The 16,912-nt window shown below is 44.4% G+C and overlaps 1 protein-coding gene across 1 annotated transcript in view; it reads left to right on the top strand.

Moving 5' to 3' along the window:
* Positions 1 to 686: 686 nt before the first annotated feature.
* Positions 687 to 16,912, top strand: part of SVOP (SV2 related protein) — a 73,177-nt gene continuing 56,951 nt past the window's right edge. Inside the window, exon 1 of the mRNA XM_027566494.1 lies at positions 687 to 996. Coding sequence (XP_027422295.1) covers positions 962 to 996 — 35 coding nt within the window. The 5' untranslated portion in view covers positions 687 to 961. The remainder of the gene's footprint in view (positions 997 to 16,912) is intronic.

The following is a 16,912-nucleotide window of genomic DNA, read 5'->3' as shown; positions in this document are numbered from 1 at the left end:
AAGAGGAATTTGAAGGCAGGAATTGGGTTTTATTCATCTTTGATTCCCCAGAACTGCACAGATCACTCACAAATGCTCCTTAAATAAACAGGTGATCTTTGACTTTTCTCCTACTCAACTTACCCAATTTTTTTTTTCTTGATTCATTTCACAAGATCTCATCTCCGTGATGACAATGTCATGTCTAACTTAATCTCTTACCATTTACCCAGTGACTATCACCTTGGCTGTTTAGTGGTTAAGTCGCGTCTGACTCTTTTGAGACCTCAAGGACTGCAGCCGGCCAGGCTCCTCTGTCCGTGGGATTTCCCAGGCAAGAACACTGGAGTGGGCTGCCATTTCCTTACTCCAGGGGATCTTCCCCACCCAGTGATCAAACCCAGCTTTGGCGGGCGGATGCTTTACCCCTGAGCCACCAGGAACGCCCTGGCGGACAGCAGGTGCTCAATAAACAATGCTTCAACGCATGGAAATTTTGTTTTTCATTCTCTGCATTTGTGACAGCCGCCTGGTTTTCAAGAATATCGAAGGCAACCTTAAATGAATCCCTATACACAACAAACCTTCAGAGAGGCATCGTCAACCTAAGAGCCCTCATTGGTACCCAAACGGCCATTTCACAGGCTGGCGGGCGCCCTGTCGGCACCCCAGAGCATCACCACCAGCCCCAGAGAGCCTGTAAATTTCGCTAACCAGAAGGGCTCTCCCCGCCCCCTCTCCCCGCGCATCTCTATCTGCCCTCCGCCGCCTCCTCTCCGCCCACTCTCGCCGCGGTCTCCTGGCGGCGGCGGCTTTGTCTCGTGGGCTGGTCCCTGGCGGCTCCCTCCCCTGAACAGCTGCCACCGAGGGAGGCAGCCGCGCGGGTCCGGCATCCTAACGCTGAAGCCCCCGAGCGCGCGCTCGTCATCCACCACCACCATGTAAGGGCCATGAACAGGGCTCGTCCTGGCGCAGCGCGGACATGGAGGAGGACTTATTCCAGCTCAGGCAGCTGCCGTGAGTATCTTGGGGGCGAGTCAGAGGCAGACAGGCTTTTCTTTTAAAAAAAAAAAAAGAGAGAGAGAAAACCTGCAGGGGAGCATCTCGGCATGCCTTCCTGAATTTAAAGGGAACGGTTAGGGAGAGAGACTCAGGCCTGGAGGAGACAAGCCATTTTCCCAACCCCATCGGCTCAGCCTCTGTTATCTCTGACTCAGTCCGGTTTTTTTTTTTTTCAGATCCGTCAGAATCTAAACGGGGACCTAAGCGTGTAATATTTCCCCCTGGAATTGCTCTTCCTCCTAAAGGGATTGGGAGGGTCTGTGTTTTAAGAAAGCATTAGCTGCTGTTTGGAAATGTGGAGTGAATTTATGAGTCCGTGCAATGACATGGGTCCTTTCCAGCCCTTCTCCTATGCTGTGAAATTCCGAATTTTCCTGCAAGGTCTTTTAGAAGGGAATGATAACTGATGTTGCAAACCGGTTTCTGAAAAGCTGGGATTCCTTCCTAGAGAGGAGGCTTCAGCGAAGTCCCCGATGTTTATGAAGTGTGTGAATGAGAGGGCTGTGTATCTTTGCTGAAACCTCTTGCCTTCTTCTGAATGAAAGGTTTTTATAACAGCTAGCTAAGTGAGGCTCACTGTCAGCGGCTATCCTTGGGAACTCAGGAATACACTGCTTAGAGGACTGGAATTTTTTAACGATTCCAAATTGGCTCTGAAAATCTTGGGGAAATACGGTCAAGCAATGGAAAGGGCTCATAAAGGGGCATTCAAAATTCTCCAACCTCAAGCTGATGGCGATTTGTTAAGCAAATTCCAAGAGTAGGAGATGGAGCAACAAAAAGAACATTAATGGGGTTTTTGTTTTAATTTTTAGAAGCATTGGTCACTTGGATGGTAAAAGCAGACACTCCTTTGGAATTGTTGGAAAGGATACATTGTTGTTAGTATGTATATTTTCTTGACTTAAAATTTTCTCTCTCTCTCTCTCTCTCTCTCTCTCTCTCTAAACCACTGAGGAATTCTCCCAAGTGACTTTTAGTGTGACTGCTACAGCTCTCTGAGGCTCTGAGTACTGAAGGGTATTGAGATGTCTACTTCTCATTCAGTGTAAAATTAATTTGCATTAAAAATTTTAATTAATGAAATGTTTACTTTTACGCTTTTATTAATTGATCTGCAAATGGCCTGTCTTATGTAACACGGCATTATTTCACAAATGCTGAAAGATGCCCAGTTAAAATATCCAAAGTCGATCTATGAATCCATAAAAATGTATGTACCTGAGTGTAGATCTCTCAAGGAAAACATTTATTTTCATTGAAAATAAATATGTTTAAAAGCCAACCTATTACCCCAAAATAAAAAAATAATCCAGAAACTAAAATATGAAATTTGGAATTCAGGATAAGGATACATGTTGGAACTGCAGTTTTACTAAATTTTCAAATGCTGTCAGGGCATGTGAACTTTGCAAATTACTCAAAGATTCATGTATATTTAATCTACTAATAGATAGACATACACTGGAGTGACAAGTCCTTCCTTCATTAGAAAAAAGTAAACCCTAGTAAGAGGATTTTACTTAAGCTTAAATTAATTTAGTTTTTATACTAATAATAGTATATACATAGAATAAAGTCCAAAAAGAAGCACAAGAATAAGTCTCTCTCTTCCCAAGCCCCAGTGTTAAGTTTCTTGATTATTTTCCTGATTTTTACACACATAAATACATGTAATATCTATTAGAGAGGCCCCATTGAGTGCTAGCTAAGAGCATTGGCTCTTGAATAAGACAGACTAGGCTTCAAATCCCTACTGTGCCACTTCCTGGCTGTGTGACTTTGCACAAGTGACTTAACCTTTCTGAAACTCAATTTCCTTAGCCATAAAATGGGAATCATAATAGTACTTGATTCAAAGGCTTATTGGGAAGATCATGTGAGGTCATGTGTGCCAAATGCCTGGCAGATAGAGACATCAATACATATGAACATCTGAAAAATAATTTATAAAATTATGATTATGAAGATGTCTAAAAAAAAGTTTGTAAAAACAAAATCCGTATAACTCTTTCTGCTGGATTCCCCCAGAATGTAATCCGCAACCCCCAAATTACATTTGAACGAGGTCAAAATTATCCCGGAAACATGTTAACATTTGTCTATTTAAAAAAAAAAAAAAAAAGGAACGGCTGTGTAAATCTGAGTGGATTTCACATCACGACATAGGTGTTTTTTAAACCACACCCTGTGTATATTATTCACAGACTGCCGGCAACAGACTGCCTGAGAGAAATATGGGGTTTTTAAAAATCAGAGTGCCTTGTAGAGGATTGGCAAGAGTGGACCTTGGAACAGGCTCAGTCTCGCGGGAAGCCAAGTGTTAATAGATTACAAGCCACTAAGTTGTTTACAGGGTCAGGGGAGGGGGAAGGGGGTGAGGATGTCTAAGAAACAGTCCTTCCCAGGACTTGGAGGTACCTTCGTGAACAGCTCCGCGATGGCTCATGTGAGACCACAGACAACCTCCACCTGTCAGCTGCTGTCCACTCAGGCACAGCACTACGTACAGGAGATTCAGAAGGCTGGATTTTGTATCTAGTTTGGCCTTATTGTGAGGTCTTGTGCAAGTCAGATTTTCCTGCATCTCCCCTTTCTAGGATGATTTTCATGAAAACAAATTATGCAGACTACATTGATTGATTGGTTCATCCATTCATTGATTCATTCATTCATTAACAGTTTTCCTGAGCATCATCCTAGATCGGGGAATTCTATAACCAAATAAGATATATGGTCTTTGCCCTCGAGGAGCTCGCAGCTAGAGCTTCAGTGTCCAATACAGTAGCCACTAGCCACATGTGGCTATTTAAACTTAAATTATGTAGTTGGTATATGAAATAATGTCCATGTATAATACACAGTGGGCTTCCCAGGCTAATGGTAAAGAACCCACCTACCAGTGCAGGAGACACAAGAGACAAGGGTTCAACCCCTGCGTCAGAAAGATCCCCTGGAGAAGGGCATGGCAGCCCACTCCAGTATTCTTGCCTAGAGAATCCCATGGACAGAGGAGCCTGGAGGGCTACAGGCCATAGAGGCACGAAGAGTCGGACACGACTGAAGTGACACGTGCACACACATTATAAAATATGATTTGTAGGTAAAATAGGTCATGTTTGAAAAATCAGTTCCTTCATTGCATTGGTTGCATTTCAAGTGCCCAGTAGCTGCATGTGGTTCACGGCTGCTTTAGCCCCATTGTGACAGCCTGGGCCCAGAGCACTTTTGGAACTGCAGAAGGTTCTATTGGACAGCACTGGTCTGATGGGAGAAGCAAATATTGAACACACAGTTTCACAATAATTATGAGAATTGTCTAAGGGCTACTTACTTCAGTTAGTATGATCATCTCTAGTATGATAATCCACCTTGCTGCAAATGCAATTAGCATTATTTCCTTCTTTTTTAATGCCTGAGTAGTATTCTGTTTTGTGTGTATACCCCACATCTCCTTTATCCATTCATCTGTCGATGGACAGACACTTAAATTGTTTCCATGTCTTCTTGGCTGTTATAAATAGTGCTGCTATGAACACTGGGGTGCATCTATCTTTTTGAATTATGGTTTTCTCTGAATATATGCCCAAGAGTGGGATTGCTGGATCATATGGTAACTCTATTTTTAGTTTTCTAAGGAAACTCCATACTGTTCTCCATAGTGGCTGCACCAGTTTATATTCCTGCCAGCAGCACAGGAGGGTTCCCTTTTCTCCACAAATGTAGAAGATGCGACAAGTCTAGTTCTAGATGGCAGATAGGCAGATCAGAGAAGGCTTCTTGGAGGAAGTGACATTGGAGTTGAACCCCCAGACGTGTAGAATTCAGCCAGGAGAAGAGATAGGAGAGAGATTTCCAATAGTGGGAACTGCGTGAGGGGAAGAGCTCAAAATCAGGCCAGTGGAGTCGAGCAAGTGACTAGAGGGAAGGCTGCAGAGGATGGCAGGGACCAGGCCACACCGGACCCTGTAGTAAGGACAAGAAATTGGACATTTATCTTGTGTTTGCTCGATCCACTCTCTCCTTTCTTACTAACCCTGTCTTTTAAGATCGAGCTTAGGGACTTCCCTGGTGGTCCAGTGGATAAGACTCTAAGCTCCCAAACCTAGGGGGCCTAGGTTTGATCCCTGGTCAGGGAACTAGATCCCACATGCCACAACTAGGAGTTTGCATGCTGCAAGTCAAGATGCCGCATGCTGCAACTAAGACCTGGAACAGCTCAATAAATAACATAAAAATAAATATTAAAAAAATAAAGATTGAGCTTAAGTCCATCAGCTCAATGAATCTTCTGACTCCTCTGGGGCTTCTGGGGTATAAGTGCGGGCTCTGAGTCAGGCAGATCTGGGTTCAAACTCTGGCTCTGCCACTTCCCATCTGGGTGACCCTGGCCTAGTGACTTCATCTCCCCACGGTTGGGTGCTCATCTGTAACGCTGGGGTAATAGCGATATCTGCATGGCGGGGCGGTTGTCAGGGTCAGGCAGGTCACCACTGGGAAGCCCCAGCACAGTGCCCGGCTCCACGTAAGGGCTCCACCGGTTGGTACCAGCGTTATTTGTCTTCTTTCACTCTGGACATTTCCCCCTCATCCTCCAGCTTGTTCAAGTAGCAAAGCACCTGGAAGCCACAGTCTCCTTTTCAGAATCCTGAAATGTCCTGATGAAAGCTAACGGAAGCACACGTCCGAACTTGAAGTCTGATCCCTCCTGCATTCCGCTCCTCTTTCAGCCTCTCCCAGTTGACGGTGACTCCATCCACCCCATTTGGAGTCCATTTTGACTCCTCCTTCCCTCAGATTTCACTGAGGAAATCCGTCAGGAAATTCTCTTGGTCCTGCCTTTAAGCTCCATCTAAACATCTATTTCTGCTTTATTGACTATGCCAAAGCCTTTGACTGTGTCGATCACAATAAACTGTGGAAAATTCTGAAAGAGACGGGAATACCAGACCACCTGACTTGCCTCTTGAGAAACCTGTATGCAGGTCAGGAAGCAACAGTTAGAACTGGACATGGAACAACAGACTGGTTCCAAATAGGAAAAGGAGTACGTCAAGGCTGTATATTGTCACCTTGCTTATTTAACTTACATGCAGAGTACATCATGAGAAACGCTGGGCTGGAAGAAGCACAAGCTGGAGTCAAGATTGCCAGGAGAAATATCAATAACCTCAGATATGCAGATTACACACCCTTATGGCAGACAGTGAAGAAGAACTCAAAAGCCTCTTGATGAAAGTGAAAGTGGAGAGTGAAAAAGTTGGCTTAAAGCTCAACAATCAGAAAACGTAGATCATGGCATCTGGTCCCATCACTTCATGGGAAATAGATGGGGAAACAGTGGAAACAGTGTCAGACTTTATTTTTTTGGGCTCCAAAATCACTGCAGATGGTGACTGCAGCCATGAAATTAAAAGACGCTTACTCCTTGGAAGAAAAGTTATGACCAACCTAGATAGTATATTCAAAAGCAGAGACATTACTTTACCAACAAAGGTCCATCTAGTCAAGGCTATGGTTTTTCCAGTGGTCATGTATGGATGTGAGAGTTGGACTGTGAAGAAGGCTGAGCGCCGAAGAATTGATGCTTTTGAACTGTAGTGTTGGAGAAGACTCTTGAGAGTCCCTTAGACTGCAAGGAGATCCAACCAGTCCATTCTAAAGGAGATCAGCCCTGGGTGTTCATTGGAAGGACTGATGCTGAGGCTGAAACTCCAGTACTTTGGCCACCTCGTGAGAAGAGTTGACTCATTGGAAAAGACTCTGAGGCTGGGAGGGATTGGGGGCAGGAGGAGAAGGGGAAGACAGAGGATGAGATGGCTGGCTGGCATCACTGACTCGATGGACGTGATTCTGAGTGAACTCTGGGAGTTGGTGATGGACAGGGAGGCCTGGCGTGCTGCAATTCATGGGGTCCAGAAGAGTCGGACACGACTGAGCGACTGAACTGAACTGAACTGAAACTCCTACCACTTCTCTCCAGCTCCACTGCTACCCCTTGATTCAAGTCCCCGTCATCTCTGACCTTGGGTGGATTCCAGGGGTTATCTTGCTGGTCTTCCCGGTCCTGCCCTTGTCTCCCTGCAGCACATTCTCAACACAGCAACCAAATGTATTCTTTTAAAAAAATATTATTTATTTATTTGGCTGTGCTGGGTCTTAGTTGCGGCATGCACGATCTTTAGTTGCAGCATATGGGGTCTAGTTCCCTGACCAGGGATTGAACTCAGGGGCCCCTCTGCCTTGGGAGCGTGAAGTCTTAGCCACTGGACCACCAGGGAAAGTACCCAGAGGGATTCTTTAGAAGTCAACTCACAAGCCTCTTCTGTTCCAAAACCCTCCTAGGGCTCCCGTTTCACCTTGTCTTCTCTACTCTTTCACCCCCTCATGCAGCCATTCTGGTTCCTGGGTGTGTGCGTGTGTGTGTGTGTGTGTGTGTGTTAGTTGCTCAGTTGTGTCTGATTCTTTGCAACCCCATAGAATGTAGCCTGCCAGGCTCCTCTGTCCATGGAATTATCCAGGCAAGAATACTGGGGTGGGTTGCCATTCTCTTTTCCAGGGAATCTTCTCGACCCGGGGGTGGAACCCTGGTCTCCTAAATTGCAGACAGATTCTTTACTATCTGAGCTACCAGGGAAGCCCATGGTCCCCTTGTTGCTCCTTAAACATACCAGGTGGGTTCCTGCTCCAGCACCCACTGTTCTCTCTACCCAGAAAGCTCTTCTCCTAGGTATCTGCTTTACTCAGATCTCAAATGCCACCATCTCACCCAAGCCTACCCTCATCACCTCCTTAAAATCTGTAGCCCTCTCTTACTGCCATTAGGATTTTTGTTGGTGTTCAGTTGCTCAGTTGTGTCCGACTCTTTGCAACCCCACAAACTGCAGCACACCGGCTTCTTGGATGGCTACTATCAAAAATAAATAAAAACAACAAGTCTTGCTGAGGATATGGAGAAAATGGAATTCTTATACACTGACTATTGGAGAGAATGAAAAATGGGGCAGCCTCCACAGAACACAGTATGGAGGCTCCTCAAAAAATGAAGAATTACCATAGGACCCAGCAATTTCACTTCTGGGTATATACCCACAAAAGAGTTGAAAGCAGAATACTGAAGAGATATTTGTAAAGCCATGTTCATAGCAGCATTATTCGCAATAGCCAAAAGATGAAAGACACCTAAGTCCCCTTCATGATGAGTAGATAAACAAATGTGGTCTATCCATATGATGGAATATTATGTAGCTTTCAGAAAGGAAGGGACTCCTGAAACATGCTACAACACAGATAAACCTTGAAGACATTACGCTATGTGAAATAAGCCAGTTGCCAAAGGACAGCTACTGTATGATTCCAGTCTGTGAGGTTTCTAAAGCAATCAAATTCATAGAGACATAAAGTAGAATGGTAGTTGCCAGAGGCTGGGGAAGGGGAGAAGGGGGATCTGTGTACACTGTCCATTTTTACAAGATGAAAAGAGTTCTGTGGATGAACAGTGATAATGATTGTGCAATATTGTGAATATACTTAATGCCCACTGAACTGTACCCTTTAAAAATGCTTAAAATGACAAATGTTATCTTATGTGTATTTTACTGTAGTTGAAAAAAATCATAGCCCTCTTCCCCCATCCTCCAATACCATCTTCAGCTTTTCCTTTTTAAGATTTTTTTTTTAATGTGGACCATTTTTAAAGTCTTTACTGAATTTGTTAACAGTATTGGGTCTGTTTTAGGTTTTGTTTTTTTGACCGTGAGGCAATATGGGATCTTTGCTCCCTGACCACGGGTCAAACTTGCACCCCCTGCATTGGAAGACGTAGTCCTAACCACTGGACTGTCAGGGAAATCCCTGCTTTTCCTTTTTTTAAATCACACATTACCTTCCAACATACCATAAAATTTGCTTGTTTATTGCTTAGTGTCTGTCTTCACTTAGTTGTATGAGAGCTTCACACACCAGGGGTCTGATGGATCCCAAGTTCACGGGACATTGCCTCGATTCCATCCGATACTGGATTTTAGGGGAGATCAGGCCACAAGATTAAGTAAAAACTGTATGCATTAAAAAAAATCAGAAAAACCTGTTCATCAGCTTAATCGTTCTCCTTGACTGCAGGGGCCACCATTATTAAGCTTTAGCAGCTAAAGCACTGAGTCCCCATGGAAAGATCAGACATAGCCTTGTTTCATCATATTCGCTCCCCCCTCCAAGATGTGACAATCAAAACTATCTCCAGACATTGCCAGTGTCACCCCATTGAGAACCGCTTCTCTAAAGCACTTTAGTTTGCTGCTGCTGCTGCTGCTAAGTCACTTCAGTCGTGTTCGACTCTGTGCGACCCCATAGACGGCAGCCCGCCAGGCTCCCCTGTCCCTGGGATTCTCCAGGCAAGAACACTGGAGTGGGTTGCCATTTCCTTCTCCAATGCGTGAAAGTGAAAAGTGAAAGGGAAGTCACTCAGTCGTGTCTGACTCTTAGCGACCCCATGGACTGCAGCCTACCAGGCTCCTCTGTCCATGGGATTTTCCAGGCAAGAGTACTGGAGTGGGGTGCCATTGCCTTCTCCAGTGCTTTAGTTTAGACAATACATTTTTCAGTCTCTCCATTTCCAGAGCATCTTCAGACCTCTCTTTACACCTCACTTTTCTCACATTAGTCATGTAGGGACTGTGGCTTGTGCCCCTTCCTGCAGCTTCAGGATACTTTCGGTAAAAGACTGTAAACTCCATGGGGACAAGAATGTGGCCTGACACAGAATGTCCTCACTGCATGCTTGCCATGTGTTAATCTTTGTGCATTAATCATACTTTTTATTTTCTGTTTTCTGATGTTTTGACCTTTTGGGGCCTTGCAGATTCTGGAGGTCTCTCCCCTCCCAGGGTTAAGTAGTAAATAAGTCGCCTGCCAGTGGACCTTTCGTGTGCAAACCAACCAATCCAAAACCACTATCCACCTGCACTAATCGCACCAGGGCCAAATACCAGACAACTGGAGACAATCCCTATGCTCAGAGCCTGGAGAAATGACTCAAACTAGCTGATTCTCAACCTGCTTGCCCTGCCTCACCTGTTCCTTCCTGTGGAAACCACAGTAAAGACTCTGCCCCAGATTTGATCCTCACCCTTGCCTCCCCAGTTTGACTCCTGGGTCGGGAAGATCTGCTGGAGAAGGGATAGGCTACCTGCTCCAGTATTCTTGGGCTTCCCTAGTGTCTCAGCTGGTAAAGAATCCACCTGTATTGTGGGAGACCTGGGTTTAATCACTGGATTGGGAAGATCGACTGGAGGAGGGAATGGCTACCCACTCTAGTATTCTGGCCTGGAGAATTCCATGGACTGTATAGTCCATGGGGTCACAAAGAGTTGGAAACGACCGAGCGGCTTTCACTTTCACTTTCCTCCTTACTGATCCCAGTGTTTCCCCATTTGGCTACCCGCCCCCTCCAAATGTGGCATGCCCCCTCTTCTTGGAATCTGTGAGTATAACAGAGTCTAAAGTCTTCAGTTGGCAGTCATCTCCTGATCTGTTTGCCACACCTAAATGATAATAAAACCAATATTTTAGGAACTTCCCTGGCAGTCCAGTGGTTAAGACTGTGCCCATCCAATGCAGGGTCTCGGGTTCATTCCCTGGTTGGGGAGCTAAGAGCCCACGTGCCGCACGGTCAAAAAATAAATAAATGTAAGTTTGACTCAATGGGATTTTCCAGGCAAGAATACTGGAGTGGGTTGCCATTTCCTTCTCCAGTATTTTAAAACACTGCCCACAATCTGTTCATCCTCTTATAGCAAAATATGCCTGAATGATCTCAAAATCAACTCTGATCACCTTCCCCCATCTCACCCTACTTGTAAACCTTTCAGGGGCATCCCGTTGATCTCAGGAAAACATGGAAAACCCTGTGGTCTCTGTATAATTCAGCCTGTCTCTCCAACCTCTACTCCTTGGTCCTACTCCCTGGGTCTTTGTCCTCCCCCATCTCTGTGGGACTCTCCTGGTCCCCAGACCTCAGGCAAGTCTATCCTGACTACGCTTCCCTCCAATTGTTCTTTATCTTGGCACCCTATTTGTTTCCCTCTCAAGATTCATTCATTTGCAAACGTATAATGATTTCTTGTTTACTTGTATATTAACCATCTTCTCAACAGGGAATCCATTTCAGGAGGGCAGGTTTATTTCATCCCCCTTCAGCACACAGTCAGCACTCAATAAACACTTATTAAAATACTGAAGAATAGGGACTTCCTTGGTGGTCCAGTGGTTAACACTGTGCTCTTCCAGTGTAGGGGGCACAGGTTCGATCCCTGGTCAGGGAACTAAGATGCCGCACGCTGCGTGGCATGACCAAGTAAATAAAATACTGAGGAAGGTTGCCAGACTCTTTTGAGATGCTCTCTGTTGACTCCTTTAATCTCCATGGCAACCCTGTGAGATGGGAATCACCATCTCCATTCTACCAGCAGGAAACTGAGACCCAGAGAAGTCAAGTAACCTAACCTCAGAGCTGCCGAGTAGTGGGGGCAGGAAATTCAAACCCAAATCAGTCTGTTTGCAGAGTTGGGCACTCCTTTCTATGACACCGCACCTCCCCCCGCCCCCATCTTTAGGCACGACTTGAAATGCTACCCTGTCATAATCACAATTAGGCACAAGCTTCCTTTTTCAGTCTGACAGATTCGTGAACTCAGGGGATAAAATACCCAGAAGCTCAGATGAAAATAGAAAAAAAAAAACTTCCTTACCCTAATCGCGTCTCAGACCCTAATTTAAGGTACTGAGGTGAATTACATGATGGTTCAAGCAAAATCTTTGGGTTGACAGTTATTTCCTCAAGCTCTTCTCTTCTTTCAATAGAAAAATTATGTAAAACAAATGTTCCCTGCTATTTTGGTAAATTATATGCTATATATACACAACAAATGCCAGGAAGTTGTGAGCCAGCTTGTTTCAAAGCCCTCGTATAGTTAACATATGCCACTGCTATTTTCTTTTTCTTTCACATTACACTTTTTTCCCCTTGGAAAATCTTGGCTCATGTCGCTGATAACTGCTTTTAGGAACCCATCTGATTCAAAATGTCGTCTGGCTTTCTGAGTGTAATTTAATGTCAGAGGTCTCTCTTTACATCCGTCTTAAGACAAGTTTTAATAAATAAAGGGCCCTGGCTTCTAGTGGATTGCCAGAGAAGGAATGTGAATAGATCCTGGCTTAAAGTGCCAGGGAGCTAAGCCATTTCTCAAAGTCAAATTTCACAAAGGTCAGTGTCCTCCATGCTCAAGGTACAAAGGTGACCTGAACGCAGCTGGGTTGGAGGGAAGCCAATATTGACACAAAGCCTCCACAGTTTTCTGTTCATCGAGCTCAGTTTATCTTCACGACGTTCCTGCAAGCCTGTCTTCATCCCGCTTCACAGATGAACGTGTCTGTAACATGCTTAGCTAATGTTACAGATTGACAAGCGTTCTGTGAATAGTCGCTATTATGATTTATGTTGATTATTTAAGTTAATAGATGTGCAGGTTTAAAAATTTACATATTACAGAGGGATCCAAAATGAAAAGTAAAATTTCTTTCCCTCAAAACTCCCCATCCCCATCCGTCCTCCTTCCCAAAAACCAACCAGTCTCAGGCTTCTTAAGTATCCTTCCAGAATGTTCGATGGCAGAAGCAAAAATATTCTTGAGCACACTTGAACATGCACATGAATTCATGTACATGAATTCCCTGGGGACCTGGTTACACTGCAGATGTTGATTTAGTAGATCTCGGTCAGGACCTGAGACTCAGCATTTCTAACAGGTCCCTGGGGAGGCTGGGTCTCTGGTTCGAGACCATACTCAAATCTTAGTACCAAGAACATAGATCATGGGACTGTAGTCCAGCACATTTGATAGTGAGCCCCGGCAGGAATTCCCTGGCAGTCCAGTGGCTTTCACTGCCACGTCCCTGGATTTGATCCCTGGTCTGGGAACTAGGATCCCACAAGCTGTGTGGCCAAAAACAAATGAGCCCCAACAGTCTTTTCCTGTGAGTTCTTGCAACCAACTTGTGTGTGGGTCTGTTCATTATGTGTGTTTATTGTGTGAAAATAGTCGCTATAAAATTTGCCATTTCAACAATTGTGCGGTTAATGGTATGAACTACATTCAGTGTTGTGTCAGCTTCACTACCACCCATCTCCAGAATTTTCGCATCTTCCTCAACTGAAACTCTGCCCATTAAACACTAACTCCCCAATCCCCTCTGTCCCCCCAACCCCAGAGCTTGGTGACCACTGTTCTACTTTCTCTCTCTGTGACTTTGACTACTGTAAGCCCATTTAGATAGGCGGACTAGTACAGTAATTGCCCTTTGGTGTTGGTTTTATTTCACTTAGCGCAGTGTCTTCAAAGTACATCCATGTTGTAACATGGGTCAGAATTTCCATCCTTTTTAACACTGAATAATACTCGGTCGTATGGATAGACCACAGTTTGTTTATCCATTCAGCCACTGATAGCCACTTAAGTTGTTTCCACTCTCACCTATTGTGACACAGATCAACACAAATTAAAAAAAAAAAAAAAAACTCTTTTTTTTTTTTTGGCCGCACCATGCAGCCTCCAGGATCTTAGTTCCCTGACCAGGGATGGAACCCGAACTCCCTGAAGTGGAAGTGCAGAGTCTGGACCAACAGGGAAGTCCCAATAAAATGTTTTTTCACTTTTTAAAAAGCATTTTCTTTAGTGGCTGTTCCATCATCTATTTAATTACTCTTCTCCTGGTGATTATTTCTGGTTTTATATTATTTGCAGCAAAGCTGCAAAGAGATGCTAGCACCAGAAGAGAATACAGAGAGGCTGGAAGTGGGGATGCTGAAATCAGACAGCTTCGCCAAAGCCTAGACACTTACTGGGTGACCTTGGGCAAGCTCCCAGCCCCTTGTGCTTGAGTGTCCTCCTCTGCAAAATGGGGACAATGAAAGTGGGAATAAATAATTTAATGATGCAAAGTGCAAACACTGGGCCTGACACATGGCCAGCTGGTGCTCAAAGCACTAAAAAATTGGAAAGATACCGCAGCTTGCATGGGTGCTCAGTCGTGTCCGACTCTTTGCGACCCCATGGACTGTAGCCCTCCAGGCTCCTCTGTCCATGGGATTTTCCAGGCAAGAATACTGGGCAGATTGCCATTTCCTTCTCCAGGGGATCTTCCTGACCCAGAGATCGAACCTGCATCTCCTGCGACTCCTGCATTGGCAGGCGGATTCTTTACCACTGAGCCACCTGGGGAGCCCATATCACTGCTTACCTTCCCAGAAGGTTGCAGTGGAAGCTACTATTCAAAGAAGGAAGCACAGAGCCCTGGGTGGTGCTAGAGGAGAAGGCGTGACGACAGGGAGAGTGTCAGACCACATGGCCATTTTCTGTAATGTTACCCTCAGAGTCAAGGGCGAGCCACGGACCTTCCCTTCACCCATGAAAAGGAATTGATAATGCACGTAAATGGTCATTTCCTTCCTTCACCTAGTAATCCTCTACATTCTGTCTTCTATTAATGCCTCGGGGGACTGTTGTAGTTTTGAGTTGGGGGGTTGCTTCCAGGGGAGCGAGAGTCCTACTCTTTGTTGCTTCCTTCCTGGAACCCACTTTGCATCACCCCTCAGTGGGTTACAGAGTTGAAATGTCTCCCTACCTCACACACCCCCAGCCTCTCACTGCACCCAGTTCATTTCATTTACAGCTTTTCTTGCAATGTACAGAATATCTGTGTAGCAGTATATGCATCCACATGCATAATATTATATATAAATACATATTTATATTTACAAAGATTAATTTATATACTGACATATAAAATTATGTTTATAGCTATAATATTTATATATGTATGTATTTATAATCATTTACATTTAAAATACAAAACTGTGTGGATATATACATGAAATTTTTATTGAGGTATAAAAAGTTGTATGTGTATATCCACATGCATTTTTGTATTTATATATGTAAATACTTGTAAATACATACATATATAAATAATTACATACTTATACATTTATATATAATACTTATATAAGGAGAAGAGGACAACAGAGGATGAGATGGTTGGATGGCATCACTGATTCTATGGACATGAACTTGGGCAAATTCTGGGAGATGGTGAAGGACAGGGAGGCCTAGCATGCTGCAGTCCATGAGGTCGCAGAGAGTGACACGACTTGATGACTGATCAACAAAAAGTTGATTTACAATATTATGTTGGTTTCAGGTTTAAAACATAGTGATTCACAATTTCTAAAGATTAGGCTCCATCTATGTTATTATAAAATATTGGCTGTATTCCCTGTACTGCACAATATATCTATTTTATACACAGTAGTTCATATCTCTTAATCCCCTACCCCTATCTTGCCCCTAACCCTTTCACCCTTCCCACTGGTACCCACTAGTTTGTTCTCTATGTCCACAGGTCCTGTTTCTTTTTTGTTAAATTCACTAGTATATTTCATTTTTAGATTCCACATATAAATGATAATATACAGTGTTTGTCTTTCTCTGATAAATTTCACTAAGAGGTGACATCCACCACGGTGCTAAGGGTTGAGGGATTGGGGGTTTAGGGGAGAGAGGGGCATGGCAAAATAAGGTAAAATTCACCATTGTAATAACCTCAGATATGCAGATGACACCACCCTTATGGCAGAAAGTGAAGAGGAACTCAAAAGCCTCTTGATGAAAGTGAAAGTGGAGAGTGAAAAAGTTGGCTTAAAGCTCAACATTCAGAAAACGAAGATCATGGCATCCGGTCCCATCACTTCATGGGAAATAGATGGGGAAACAGTGGAAACAGCGTCAGACTTTATTTTTGGGGGCTCCAAAATCACTGCAGATGGTGACTGCAGCCATGAAATTAAAAGACGCTTACCCCTTGGAAGGAAAGTTATGACCAACCTAGATAGCATATTGAAAAGCAGAGACATTACTTTGCCAACAAAGGTTCGTCTAGTCAAGGCTATGGTTTTTCCTGTGGTCATGTATGGATGTGAGAGTTGGACTGTGAAGAAGGCTGAGCGCCAAAGAATTGATGCTTTTGAACTGTGGTGTTGGAGAAGACTCTTGAGAGTCCCTTGGACTGCAAGGAGATCCAACCAGTCCATTCTGAAGGAGATCAGCCCTGGGATTTCTTTGGAAGGAATGATGCTAAAGCTCAAACTCCAGTACTTTGGCCACCTCCTGTGAAGAGTTGACTCATTGGAAAAGACTCTGATGCTGGGAGGGATTGGGGGCAGGAGGAGAAGGGGACGACAGAGGATGAGATGGCTGGATGGCATCAGACTCGATGGACGTGAGTCTGAGTGAACTCCGGGAGTTGGTGATGGACAGGGAGGCCTGGCGTGCTGCGATTCATGGGGTCACAGAGTCGGACACAACTGAGCGACTGAACTGAACTGAACTGAACCATTTTTAAGAGTACAGGCCTGTGGCATTAAGTGCCTTTGCATTGTGCAACCATCAATACCATCCATCTCCAGGACAGTTTTCATCTGCCCAAACTGAAACTCTGTGCCTGTTAAACACGAAGTCCCTGTGTCTTCCTCTCTAGCCCCTGGGAGCCACCCTTGTGCTTTCCATCTCTGAGTCTGACTGCGCTAAGTGTCTAAGTGGAGTCATGCAGTGTTTGTCTTTTGTGACTGGCATATCTCACTTAGCATAATGTCTTCAAGTCTCATCCATGTTATGTAATGTGTAGAATTTCCTTTCTTTCCAGTTCCTGTTTTTTTTTTGTTTTTTTTTTTTGGTGCACAGCTTGTGGGATCTTGGTTCCCTGACCAGGGATCGAAGGCCCTCAGCTATGAAAGCACAGAGCCCTAACCGCTAGGCAA

Source organism: Bos indicus x Bos taurus, chromosome 17 (assembly GCF_003369695.1).
Source record: "Bos indicus x Bos taurus breed Angus x Brahman F1 hybrid chromosome 17, Bos_hybrid_MaternalHap_v2.0, whole genome shotgun sequence".
Lineage (NCBI taxonomy): Eukaryota > Metazoa > Chordata > Mammalia > Artiodactyla > Bovidae > Bos > Bos indicus x Bos taurus.
The sequence above is the reverse complement of the archived record's forward strand: the minus strand, read 5'-3'. Positions and strand labels throughout refer to the sequence as shown.